Source organism: Malurus melanocephalus, unplaced genomic scaffold (genome assembly GCF_030028575.1).
Source record: "Malurus melanocephalus ecotype Western Australia unplaced genomic scaffold, MMel_1.1 scaffold_1, whole genome shotgun sequence".
In the NCBI taxonomy this organism is placed as follows: Eukaryota; Metazoa; Chordata; class Aves; order Passeriformes; family Maluridae; genus Malurus; species Malurus melanocephalus.
In genome coordinates this window covers 8,261,829-8,275,731 of record NW_026623233.1, presented here as the reverse complement: position 1 = coordinate 8,275,731, position 13,903 = coordinate 8,261,829, and the positions used below count along the sequence as shown (strand labels likewise).

Here is a 13,903-nt window from a genome sequence, read left to right as displayed (position 1 = left end):
TCACTTACAGTAACACAGCATGGGTGGAGATGGACATCACGGACATTTYCTTGTACCATGTCAAAGCACAGGCTGGACAATGACCTCAGGGACCAATTACGTGATGTGGSTCCTTTATACACTGTCCCCGTAAAATGTTTACCAAAGCTTAGCTGCAGTGGGCAAATCCCACTAGCTTTTGGAGCAACCAAGCCCCCAAACATGTGACTTGCCCCCTAGTGATGCATCTAAGTGGATATGACATTTTTCTTTTTCACTGCTAGGTTTGTAATGCCCAGCTATGAAGGAGAGCATGGAAAACTTTCCTGATGTCAGGATTCCAGTCACACATAGACAAGAATCCATGAAAGGAGGTGTGGGYACAGAGAGGACCAAAGCACTCCCTGGGCTGCTCGGCTGTGCCCCCTGGATGGGGTGACCCTGTTTCCCAGCCCTGGACAAGAGGCAGGATAAGCTCCTGCTTGACATGCAATGGCTCCCAGCACAGGCAGGCTCCTGGGAAGAGCAGAAAACCATTTCTGCTTACACTCAGAGCAACAGCCACTGAGAGGAAGAGTGGTTTTTAATTTAATTTGACTTATGAACAGAGACCATTCTGTGTTTTCATGTCATAACTCCCCAGCTGTTATTAAAGTATGTAGTTCTTTTAACAAAGTGTGATTGATCTGAACACCCATGGGTGCATCATGGATCTGAACATCCCCAAATAAAACTCCACTTCCCWTCAACTGCAGCTTTGAAAACAAGCTTCAGTGAATATTGAGGTAGGTGAGGGAAGCAGACCACATGCCTCACCTGTCCCTGCCAGCCCAGGGCTGATATTACAGCTCACATCATGGGCCCTAATACCTGCAGCAAATAATCAGTTGCTGGGGAGGCTCACCTCACCCTGCTTGCCTTGCACAGCAGTGGATGTGCTGCTTTTCCACATTCCTTTGGCTGTTCATCCCCATGGGAGCAYCTGCTAGAGAGGCTGCTGCTGTAGCCCCCAGTGGCCTGGGACTATTTGCCGTTACCTTCTGGTGATAATGAATCATCCCATGGATACACAGCACAGCCAGTCTGGCTCCCTTCGGCATAAAAAATGTCACCACCAGATGTCAGCACAGAGCTTTGCAGAACCCAGCACAAAAATGTGGATCTGCAGATTTTTTTTTTTTTTTAAAGAAACTGCTTACATTTCACAAACCTAAACCTATGTCCATTAAAGAAGTCTTGTAGGTGTAAGTTAGTTATTCAGTTTGGTTCAATATTAATAACACAGAGCTTCAGAAGCTGTAAAGATCTTAGTTTACATGGTCATTTTTTCCTCACTGTGATTTTTTTTAAAAAGGTATCTCTTGACCAAGCAGCTGTGTCCTTAGGAATGGGACACAGCGTAGTCAGTACGTATGGCACTGACTTTGCTTTTTCTGCATTGATATCAATGCAACAAGTTTTTAACTTTAACTTTTATATGACTGAAAAAATTCATAAACAGAGGGTTTTAAAAGGGTGGTCCTTTCCTCACGTGTTTCTTTACAAAGTATTRCTGGGACATTTTTCATTCCTTTAATTACCACATACTGACGTGTTTAATTATGGAGTCCTGCACCCTATTTCCTGCATGCCTGTTTATGGATTGCTTCCTCTTGGAGGGTTACTCATTCCAGGATGAAGCCTGCAGGCAGTGTCAGATATGAAGTTTGCAGTTCCTCAGGATGGAGTAACTGAGGGAATTAGTCCTGCTTTAGCAACAAGTTCACATGGAAATTGTTCCCTGCCGATTGCAGCAACCCAGGGGAAGTGAGTTTGCAGACCAGCTGTCCAGGCAGTGATGGGGCAGTGATGGGGCAATGATGGGGACATGTCAGTGCCACCCATCTCATACTATGGACCTTGGCTGGACATCAGCCCTGCTGTAGTACAATAGCCCAAGGGCAGCCGTCCTGAGTAACTCATCACGTGCTTTTTTGGAAATGCATAMCTCAGCTAGTGAGCTGCTTAATGCAATTAAAATGAGTAATGATTTCAGCTAAACACCTGGACTGCCATCAGCCAGGTCTATTCACCACCTGCAGAAAAAAATTGTAAAGGTTTCCTTGCTGAATCCAAAGTGGATCAGCATTTCTAAAAGTGGGAGGAACTTGCAGCTGTTTCAAGAGAGCATCAGCACCAGTATGAGTTTTTGTGGTTTGGTTACAGATAGCAGGAAACCCTGGAGGAGTGAACAGGGGGAGGAATGTAGCCCCAGGGAGCTCTGMTTTTCTCCTTTGATGCTGCACATACAAGACTGCGAGCATACCCACAAGGATGTGCAAGTCTYCTGATGGCCTGGCAGTGAAAACAAAAGCCTGTTCTGACATTTGCTCCATTCCTGGAAGTGTTCAAGACCAGGCAGGAGGGGCTTTCAGCAACCTGGTCCAGTGGAAGGTGTCCCTACCCATGGTAGGACGTGTTGTACCAGGTGGTTTTTGAAGGTCCCCTCTAACCGAAACCCTCCTATGATTCTATTATCTCTGTAGATGCAAACTCTGACATTTTCTGTTTCTGTGCACATACTGTTACAAATAGCATTTGTTGTTAGTATGTCATTAATTAAAACACATTATTTCTTTACTTCCACCTTCCTGATTGCTTACCTTTTCCCCCAACTTTTATATTAAAATTCTTTTCCCTACCAAAATTACAGCCAWTATAACTGGCTGTGGAACAAGCAGAAGAGGGCAGAGCACATGCACAGACAGCGCCATAGCACCATAGTGCTTCAGCTCTTAGTTACAGTTTCAGTGATGGATAAGGGGGGTTGGTAAGGTGCTTAATTTTGCCCTGAGATGAGGAATATCCCCTCATCCCTTGTGGAAAATGAAGCAAAATCASTTTGGAATCTGTGCCATTTGGACGAAGATTTTTTTTCCCCCTCCATTTTTGTCCAGTAACATCTCCCCATTGCCCTAACCTGGAGCTCAGGATAAAAAGGTTAAGAYGGCTCTCAGAGAAACCTAAACAGCAGATTTTTCAGGCAAACTCTTGGAACACTGACACAGTCTGAAATGGACAATGAAGATAAGAAAGTGTTTGAACTTTACCCCAAATTCAGACTTTTTAATGCAGTATCCTATTCCTTGGTCTTTCTGCCTTACTCTCTCCACTGAGGACATTGGGCAGCAGCCCCACAGTGGTGTCCAGACGTTATGATTTCAGTTGTTCCTTTGACCAGCCAATCACTTCTTCTGCAACAGATTCAGCAGGAGAGAAGTCCTAATCTGCCCTCAGCAGCACCTGAGAGCTTCCACCCACAGCCCAGACATATGTAACTGGGTGGTGGAACTGGCTCTGAACTGACTTCCAAGCCATGGGAGAAATGGATGCTGTGAACTTGTGCAACTGTCACACTGCTGGACTGCTTCTGGAGATTGACTGCTGCATTTATGACAGGAAAAGAACAATCCATTCATATTGAAATAAGATGGCAAACAAAAGCTTATTCAAGTTTTGAAGTACATCTTCAGGAAGACCTGAGTTAAAACTCTCTCCCCTTCATGAATACCCACAGAGCATTTAGGCAGAGCACTGATGATGTGTGCCTGGGTTCATGTCTTGAGTGAGAATTGCAATTCTCTGTGCAATTATGCAGCTGTGGTAAGTGTCCCTGCAGACAGAATTTGTTCTTATCTGGTACTGAACATCTGAGGAGGTTGGTAATGGTGCTTCATGCCTGGCAATGCAAACTGGGAGGTGAGGAAGGAGAAGCTCAGATGACTGATTGCTCTGAATGCATGTTGAGATAAAGACAGCAATCAGAGCCCATCAGAGGTGTCTGTGCCCTCTGTAACTGGTTACCAATAAACCATGAGTGCTGCAGAACTGGAACAAGGGGTCACGGAGGGCTGGGTGGGAGGAGAGGTGGATGGCAGTGAGGGAATGGGCCAGCAAGAGCAATTCCTATGCTATGGCCTCTCTGCAGTCCCTGGGACACATCCAAGCATGGCCCACTGGTCGGTGTATCAGGTTTGCTCTCTCTATGTTTTAGGGCTGAACTACAATCAGAGATTTCAACAGAAGGAATTCAATCAGGGGTATATKATTTGGAGCAGTGATGTCAGGGAGTGACATTTGCACCCATCAGGGGTTAACTTCTGTCTGTGGCTTGAACATGACCTACAGTGCACTGTCACTCCTGAACTGAGTTCATTTAGCAGCCTGAAGTTCAGGATGTGTCAGAGAAAAATGGCAGGGAAATAAAAGAATTGGGACAGGCTCCAGAATGGGGCTTTCCAGAATTTTATAGGGAAAGCGGACAATGATCATTGCAGAAAAAAAAATTACTGCTCTATTCCTTTCAAACTGGTCAAAAAATGCCATAATAAAAATCATTTCAAAATAGTGACTTTCATGCTTGAAAACTGGATATGGTGAAGCTAGAGAATGAGGAAAAATATTGCACACTTTATGCCACACTTTAATCCCATTTGTAACATCTCTTTCTCCTCTCTTTCAAAATATGTACTGACATACTTTTTGAAATACAACACAGAGTACCTTTTTTTTTTTTTTTTTTCTGTAGAGGCTCAAATCTCTCAGTATCTGTGCCACAATTTTGACATACCACTGAACTGGCTGCAAAACAAATAATTTTTTCTCCCTGGATTGAAATAAGGCAGATATAGGATGTCAGATTCAGCTGATAAGAGAGTTACACATTTATTAGTCTTGAAATATTAGTTATCCTTGTAGATTTAAAATGTTTCAGTTGTGAATGATTTAAATAATACATATAAATATATATGTATTATGTTATGTATTATATATATTTCTATTTTTTTATATAAATAATGACATAAAGTGTATGCAATGCATTCACTTTATTATAGCCAAAGTCATTGTACCAATAATGCTGGTGAAGAAAGAATTCAGAAAGAAAACAAGAAGATATTAGAACAGCAGCAATGTTGCTGATAGTAAGCAAGCCTTTCCAATTCGATGAGCTTCATCTAACAACTCATTTCACTCAGTGACATGCACAGTTAATTAGACTTTTGTGGATACATGAATGGTTTTCACATTTTCTAGGGTTTTTTTCTGTATGTATGTTTATAAATCTAGAAAATAAGATAGCCTCTTCAGAGGCTTTTAAAATGCTGTCCAACTCTGATACTGTCTTACTTTGATGTTACCCTAGTCCAGCTTGAGGTAGTTCCAACTTTCATTGCAAAGGGAGATGGACTTATCTACAAAGTTAAAGACTACAATAGATAAATCCAGGTTATCACAGCAAGAGCAGAAGAGTTCCTAAACCATTTGAAGAAATTTCATTCTTGTCTGGAGCCAGCAAGCTCTTCTGGAAGTCCAAGCCCATCTTCTGAAAACCAGGCATTAAGCTATGAAGAAATAGATTAGATCTCTTRGATGCAGAACTTTAGCAGAATTTTAGCAACCATGTTAAAAAGAGGAAAATCAGATCTGATGGCTAATGCAATTTGGTTTCTTAAATGTCAAAACCATTAAAGTCTTCTGTCAAAACACATCTTCGCCAGGGTAGGAAATATAACAAGTTGGTGTATACTCATATTTCCCTCACACCCCACACCCGTCTGGCCAGCTGATGACACCAATAACAAAGTAAATGCCATTTCTATTGGGTTCCATGGGGGTCTCCTCCATCTTTTTGGCGGACATGTTTTCCATCCATCCTAATCAGCACAAAATACATTTTCTGTGACCAGGCTGTGCAGGGTGAGTTTGCAGATGTCCCTGTCCACATAAGGGATTTGAAGCACTTTCTTTTGACTAGCAGTGCACATTCAAACATGTTCTTAAAGCCACTGACAGTTCCAATTAATTCATTAGAACATATCTAGCAAAGTCTTCTGAAAGCTATGCTGGGACAACATTCTCAGAAAATGTGGTAGGATTGTCCAATTTGAGAAGGACTGTGCTGCTGATGGAAGTTTCTGTCCCAAATTCAGCACGGCMAATTATTTTTTCCACTCAGTGCATTGGCTCTTACCTTTCTTTGTCTACCACCCTGTGTCAGATAATTAAAGTGGTCGCTTGTTGGGGTTAAGGAGAAGCCTTATAGCATGAGTTCCTTCCCCTGTTAGATGCTGTTTAGCTCTGCACACTTTCCCCCAGAAGCTGTCAGTCTGGGAAGGATTCGGCCACAGGTTGCGCGGCCACAGAGAGGCACTGCTATGATTGACACATGATAGACTCACGTGTGAATCTGTGATTGGCTAACAGAGCRYRTGGGCATCGMCTGACCAGAGATGTGATTGGATAAGAAGGTTTGTGGGCGGTAGCACTGCATGGGCAGACTGCCAATCGGTGCTTAGCCCGCCAAAGTTCAGAACATAAAAAGGCACCATTTTCTGAAAAGAAAGGATTTTCTTTGAACCAACAAGACAAAGATCAGCTGCTGTCCATGTTGAATTTGAATGAAAGCAAAATTGATGGAATTTAATTCCATGTCAGTAGTTATTAGCATTTTTAGGGTACCACGTGTTAACTGAAGAAAACCTGTTGTTACAAGAAAAGAGAAAGGCAGATTGTATTCCTTTSAGATGGAACAGGTGATATTTGAGGATAAACAAGTGAGATATAACTGCAGTCACATTATGGTACTACCACTGAAATTATCATGGTTCCTTGTGGACTGTGCACTGTAAAGGGAGAAGTTTCTTGGATTTCTCTTCTTGGATCTGTAGGTGTTCAGCATATCCCAGAGGCCTTGAAAACAGACACCAACTTCTATCAATCATAAATCTAACCTGTTACTTTATAATAAAATCCTCTATAGAATGAAGGGCCTGGTTTCAGTGCCTTYGGGAAAAGAGGAATCTGAGCCCCACTGTAATCAGTTTCTGATATGGCTTTACTCCTGCTGGGACATGGATTTTTGCAGTCCCCTGAGATAACACAACTAATTGCACAGACTACTTTCTTGAGCTATTTTTGCTCCCTCACAGTTGCGTAATTTGATGTTATTTAAATTATGTCCTTTACCTAAGGTCTTATCAAATTTTTTATCAACAGCTCGGTAAGCCATGTGAAAGGCTTGAACAATTAACATTATTTTCCAAGCTACAGTGGCACTGCAGCACAGCAGCMCTTCCCAAATGTGGTGCAGATGTGATGTGTGTCTCACAGGATGAACGATAAATAYGGCTTCATACCTACAGAAACACAGGCTTTGTCATTGCCCAGGGCACAGCCAGCAGCACAGAAACATGTGACTCTTTCATCCTCAGTTTTGCAGAACTGCTCGCAGTTCCCGAGTTAACCTTGCATCATTGACTGCAAAGGAGACAAATGCAGGTTACAGATGCATTAAAGTACAAGCAGCTTATAGAAGCTTGCTTGCAAATGTCAGTCAAACACCCCACCATTTTAGGAAAAACAGCACAATTCCCACAAAAGGCTTTAATAATACCAACRTTTTAAGACCATTTTTAAAATGTAAGCTGTCATAGTGTAGACCTAGACTATTATTCTACATCTYATGTTGTGTTTCCCAGCTATAACTAACAGCTCTTTGAGGGCAATTAAAGGAGCAATCTGTACTTGCCATCGTACTGAGGCAAAGATGAACATGGATGTGGGTAAGAGGCAAAAATTAGCAACAACTAAAGCATCGGTAATAAATGAGCTATTGGACTCTTGGTAGATCCTTGCAATATTCCTTGTCCATCTGTATGTGGCTCATTCTGTCTTAGCTCAGTCCCTGGTATTGCAAGATCACAGGCAGACCCAGAGAGCTCTTCCTGGCTCWAACATTGCAAGGGCAAATAAACTGGTCCTAGTAGATGCTGTCTAACCTGTTCCTACAGATTCTTAATGAAATTCCACAGCTCACTCACACAGCTCAACRCACTCCTTAATTTGCCTTAAAATGCCTAAAAAGTGTTTGCTAACATCTAATCTGAGTGGCTCTTCGAGTGATGGGATCCCATTACTTCTTCTCCTACCTGTTCAGCCTTATGAAAATGAAGCAGTCTTGCTTTTATTACATATTATTTCTGTGGTTGTGTGTTTTGGGACCAAAGGTGAAATTGTTCTTGTGCTTATATAATTGCTTTCTGTTTATGTTAGRCCACTGTTTCAGTTTCCTAAGATTGCCTGAACGCTCATCTCAATTTACAGTAGTCCTTCCAGTCTGGAATGAGGTACAAAAGCAGTGAGTAAATACTCTCTCTTGTCTTGCATGTTACTGTGGAAATTACCAGTCARAGGTATTCAGGCTCACCTGTATGGATCTTTGCACTCCATATAATTTTTCAATCAAGTAACACAAGTTTCTCGACCAGATTTGCATCAAATTTAGCCATATTTCTCTTTCTGTTGAAATGAAATTGTTAGATAAAATGATGTTAAAAGCCTCCCTTAAAGGAAAGACCTGATGTTTACTCCATCTTTTGCAGCCACCCAGCCTCTCATCCCGTGTTCGGAGAAAACTGATGTCATTTTTCCCTTGGAGGAATTTGCTGTGATATTTTCTGCTAGTGCAGTTCAGAAGTTTCTTTCCTCCTTGTTGGGTGTGAGTTATTTGGTATCTTAAGGAAGAAAGTATTTCTTCTCCATCGGGCACAGACTAAAATTGTTTGTCTTTCTTCCATTATTCCTATACTTAGCTCAGCTCTTGATTTTCACATAATGTTTATCTTACTGTATTTACTCCTCTGCTTTTCTGGTTTCATGCCAGGATGTTTACAACTCTTTTATACAGAGCTAGGCACTTTTATACTTCCTTTTGGAGGTCAGGTCACAAAAGGTCTCAGTTTTAATCAATCATCCTGTCCTTTCCCGACCTTGGGAGAGTTTTGATATATGCCTTAAATACTTCGGGGTTTTGTGGGGATCTTAGAAGTAGCCTCTCTTTTAAAAATATATTAATTTTATTCTTTTGTTCTTTTTCTTTATTTCATTAATAGCTCTGTCATTTTTTACAGTTTTATAAAAGTCATCTTCTATCATGGTATTGTCAGCAACATCTAGTGTATATATGAAAATTAAATACACACAAGTGCATACAAAATTGCTTTCTACATGTTTGTATGAGATTTTTCTTGAAACATTCTGAAGATTCTCAGGGCATCCTGTGTCCCACTAAGGAACTCTCCCATCTCATTTCTGGGATGTCAAAATCTACCTCTAACTCACAACTCTTGCAATGGTGATGACTCAGGTGTTTGTTCAGTTGTCTCCAATCAGAGACAACAGCAAAATTAGAACATAAGGCATGCATCATGGCTGCATTATGATTCATAAGCCTACTCTATAAAGAAGATTTCAGGGACCAGTCTGAAAGAGAGGTGGGATGCTTCATYAAGTGGAGATGCCATGATTTTCTGGAGACTTACAGAATTATCGTGTGTGATGGGGCAGGGTTCTCATTCCCCTCTGCACTGCTAAATATTGTGGGGTTCATTATGTCATTGGTAGCTTATAAATGGATAGTAAGKATTATTTAATTTTCACGTGTCTTCAGAAAATGAAGAATAGACCATTGTTTGTCTTGTTTGTTTGGACTCAATTCTGGTGGGTCCCTTCCAACTTAGCRTATTCTGTGTGTTRGAAAGCACTACAAATTGACATACTGCCCCCATCATTTACACTGACACAATTKCCTGTCCAAAATGGTATTCCTCATGTGCCTGAGCCCTGGATATYATCACTCTGCACCTGACAAAGGGAAGCAAGGAGGGTGAGACAGCAGAGGTACAGGATGTTCACTCATGTCCCCTGTTCTGCAAAACAAAAATACTGACAATCACCTGTGTGGTGTAGGCAAAGCAGCACAAAGCCAAGTTAATGCAAAAGCTCTACCTGTCTACATTGTCCCACAATATCTACCTCTACATTGTCCCACGATGACCAGCTATGCCTATCCTCCGAGCTCACTGTGCATCACCCACTGCTTTTTCTGCAGGAATCTGGGGCAGCTGCAAAATGAGAAACACCACAGCGCAAAGGTCATGCACTCACGAGAAAACAAAATGTCTGAGAGCAAAGTCTGCACTCAATGTCATCATGGCACACCGTTAAGAGACAAAAAAATCCACTGTGCTGCAGCAATGCCAACGTGGTCGCTGTATGCTGGCAAAGCAGCTCTAGGGGGACTTCCTCTATGAAAAATAGACAAAGCTGCCTAAACCAGCTGGAATATCCAGGCAGCAAGAAGCCAGAGTAAGCAATCTGGCTGTTGCCCTTGTCCCAAGGAAGGCAGAAGAACAGGAGCCAGAGCCAGGGTCACCCAGCCCAGCCCACTGAGTCAACATGGCATCAAGTTGACCTTTATAACAATTTTGGCACCATGGTCAAGGCTCCAGGGAAGGAGCTGTCTGGGAAGTTGCTTCCTGTTTGACACTGCACCAGCTGCAGGGTGTTTTCCTCCCATCCTGTAGGACACCATAATAAAGGAAAACTTACCCACACCTGCTCCTTAGGGCAGCCMCCATCATGCTGCACAGATAAGACCTACTCACATCTCCCACKCTGGAAGACAAGGAGCATCAGATTTAATTGCCTCCCTGGCAAAATCTATTGGAGGSCAGCTCTAGTCGCAAGGTTTACTTACCATCCTTCTTTTCTTCCCTTCAATCTCAGGATTGGCTTTTCCTTGAAGGCAGAGGAAACCTGAGCACTAGAGGGTAGCTCAGGGCCTCTCAGTCCACCATCCTTGGTACATGTCAGTAGAGATCCTGTCACAGAAAGAGCATTGGATATAAACTGATGCCTTCAGCTACTTCAACATACCTATAGTTCAGTCTCCATTTTGCTTCAGTCCTCAAGCTTCACTAAAGTAGACAAAGCCCTTAGMAGTGTAAACAGGATTGGGGTGGGACCCGGACCTGAGTTTTTCCTTTGAAGAGGGATGTTTCTCCCTGATTGAACACAAGGCCAGATACGTGTGGGATAAAGGASTGGAACAGAAATCCAGTGGGCAGAACTCAGGGAACAAACAGTGCTGAGCAAACATTGAAGTAARCCCACTGAGGACTTACACAGGTCCAGACCATCCAGCTGGGGTAACTGACCTGCCCACCCACCTTCCTGCCCACAATTAGTGYTGACTGCAGCAATACTCACTGCTTTGCAGAGTTGTATTTCGAGTTTGTCAGCCTGCTTTGCTCACAGCACCTGCTGTACAAAACCAGCCAGTACCAGCTCAAACCCAAAGAGGGAAGTAGCAGGTGTCTGAGGAAGTTCACTGTTCCTTGAGGAATAGGGCAGTATAAGAGATTGGAGGAGCCTTGGAAAGGTCATTAGGATGGTTAGGGGGTACAGCAAATGATAGACAGAGTCTGAGGGGGCGGGGTTTGTTAAAAAACAAACAAACCAAGAACAAAAAAGAAAAAATGTTTTATTTCAAATGCTGGTGTACATCAATATTGCATTTAACAGTAACATGTAGAATAATACATATGCAAGGGGCTTTCCAATCCTCAGCCATACACAGTCCAGAAGAAGATATTCAAAATGGTGACCTCGCCCAGATATTTTTTCTGTATTCTGATTTGCAGAGTGTTCTAAATAAAGTCAAGTGAAGTACAATCCTTATAAAGCAAAAGCCCTTTTTTGTTTAGCCATGCAAGATCCCCTGCTCTCTTAATCTTCTGAACACATCTCAAGGTAGGAGCTAAACAGCTCCAGGAAAGACAAACTCCCGGCTGAGCCACATGGTTGCAATATGAGGATTAACTCAATTCCTGTTCTTCCTGCTTTCATCGTGACTAGTGAAAGTTCTTAGCAACTTTAGGAGCCTCTGGCAGAAGCTTTTGGGTCAAAAGAGAGGAAGCAAAATGGCCTTTGAAAAATAACCAGAAGAAACCAATGACTCCACTGAGYAGCCATTTTCTTTGGAGAAATTCTMTTGTTCAACCCAYGCAAATCCAGGAATAATATAAATGGAGGCAGAACCATAATTTTAAGRAATCAGATCTCAAAACATATCTGGCAGAAGCAGGGAAAAGACAGTTTCCATTCCAAAACCTGCACATTGGCAGCTAATGGAAGGTTCAAGGGACACACCARCCCTACAAACTCATGACTGTTCGTACCCAACGCAAGTACCGGGACAGTTTGGTATAGACACCATATTTGCCTTTCCTTGCACATCCTTCACCCCAGCTAACAATTCCAGTAACGAAATAAGTATCTTTGTATCTAGTCACATGGGGGCCACCACTGTCTCCTTCACAGGCATCTTTTTCTTCTGTGTCATAACCAGCACAGAACATGTTCTCAGTTATTGCAAAGTTAGTGGATTGCTTGCACGTGTTCCTATTAACATAGGGGACTTCAAGCACCTTCAGTTTTTTTGGGAGTCGTCCACCATCAACTTCACGCCCAAAGCCACTAATTGTCCCAGATATTTGGGTCATCAGAACTTCATTAGCAAAGTCTGCTTTGGGGAGACACGCTGCAATGACGTACTCCGAAAACTGGACAGGTTCCTTCAGCTTCAGTAAGGCAATGTCATTATCATAAGTCTCAGCAACGAATTTGGAGTGAACAAATATTTTGTCCACAGTATGCATTGTTTCAGACTGTTCCTCCTTCTCTCTGTCCACTTCCCCTGTACAAGAGTATTAAAAAGGTCATTAATGTGCAGAAARTGTAAGAATTTAAGAACAACCTTGACAGAGGAAGATAGCAGTATATTCATTCTGAGCACTTTGCCCAAGATCTTAGACCACACAAGGAAACTGTGAACAAGTATGGCATTATTTCTTAGCAGCGACTGGATGGGCTTGGGTCCTGAKCTTTGCTCTATGGAGATTTTTGTACCAGTTTACATMAAGGCCTAAGCTGATTCAGCTAAACTAATGCAACTTTCTGTGGGARCTCTTACAGGAGMTTGAGCCYGGCTTARAGAAGGGRACATGGYCTGGATCAAGACTACATCAGTGCAAAGATAAAGCTGTGTTGATTCTGTGCCCTGGCTCAAAAGAGAAGCAACAACAAATCTGAATTTGTTCTTTTATGCTCTATGGGTCAGAGCCCTTCTGAGTGTTTCTGCAGGAAAAAAAYTGCCAGGAATGAGAAGCTTCCTGCAGAAACACTGCTCTGCTGAACACACTGATAGCCAAAATTTCTGGAACACTTGACCCAAATCACTTCCAGCTAACTGGCAAAGAAGAAGGAGATCAACCACTATCACTTTCCACATCAGCTGCCTCTGTTGTTATAAAGCAGGATTCTCACAATAACAAGAAATTATAAAAAGCAAAACTACAGCAAAGATATAACAAACCTCAATGAACCATGAGAACATCTCACAGGAAGTCTGGAGCACCGAGTCCAAAAGTTAGGTACAAGAGATACTCCCACCACACAGGAGTAAAAGAAATAGTCACTTACCAACAACAACTTTGACTTCTTTGGATTGGTTGATGCAATGAGCTGCAGTAAGTATAAAGTTTTCATTCAGAATTGTTCCACCACAAAACTCTTCCCCTTCCTCATTTAACAGAACAGCCTGTGAAGCAAAAAAGGTAAGTGCAGAAGGAAGAAGTGCAGTTCAATGTCGATTAGCCATACACAGGTAGCTGATTTCTCTGCACACCACAGATTTGCTTCTTACTRCAACATGTACATGTCCCTCCAGGTCTCTCCTAATATTGCCTTCAAAGGTACAGTGGCTGCAGATCTCCTTCTACTTCTACACAGTCTCAATTCTCTTTATGTGAAGTTCACATCTGGATTCCACATTACCTCACTCACAGTGCTTAGCAATGTCCCTTAGGCACTGACTGACTGAGCAGGCAGAGTGCACACTCCAGATCTCCCCATTCCTCAAACTTACCATCCCAAAGAATGTCTCAAATACAGGAATTCATTTTGGCTTCCCCAAACTCAAAACTGAGACACAAGGGTGTATTTGTGAAGCAAAAGGCCTGCTTTATCTGACATGCTCTCAAAG

General features: G+C 42.4%; 1 protein-coding gene, 1 long non-coding RNA gene and 1 pseudogene across 3 annotated transcripts in view; all 3 read right to left on the bottom strand.

Moving 5' to 3' along the window:
- Nucleotides 1-5,442: 5,442 nt before the first annotated feature.
- On the bottom strand, nt 5,443-6,235 carry LOC130585654 (coagulation factor X-like; annotated as a pseudogene).
- Nucleotides 6,236-6,249: 14 nt separating this feature from the next.
- Nucleotides 6,250-11,194, bottom strand: LOC130589281 (uncharacterized). Of its 2 annotated transcripts, XR_008967075.1 has the most exons (5): nt 10,830-11,194; nt 10,556-10,679; nt 9,832-9,920; nt 8,225-8,316; nt 6,250-7,275 (listed from the first exon to the last, which is right to left on the bottom strand). It is a non-coding gene; the product is annotated as an uncharacterized LOC130589281 (long non-coding RNA). The 2 variants fall into 2 exon arrangements; XR_008967074.1 differs by having other exon boundaries at nt 10,556-11,194.
- A 130-nt stretch (nt 11,195-11,324) lies between these two features.
- LOC130585574 (coagulation factor X-like) overlaps nt 11,325-13,903 on the bottom strand; it is a 9,028-nt gene continuing 6,449 nt past the window's right edge. Inside the window, exons 3-4 of the mRNA XM_057386168.1 lie at nt 13,342-13,503; nt 11,325-12,556 (exon numbers count right to left, since the gene is read on the bottom strand). Coding sequence (XP_057242151.1) covers nt 12,015-12,556; nt 13,342-13,503 — 704 coding nt within the window. The 3' untranslated portion in view covers nt 11,325-12,014. The remainder of the gene's footprint in view (nt 12,557-13,341; nt 13,504-13,903) is intronic.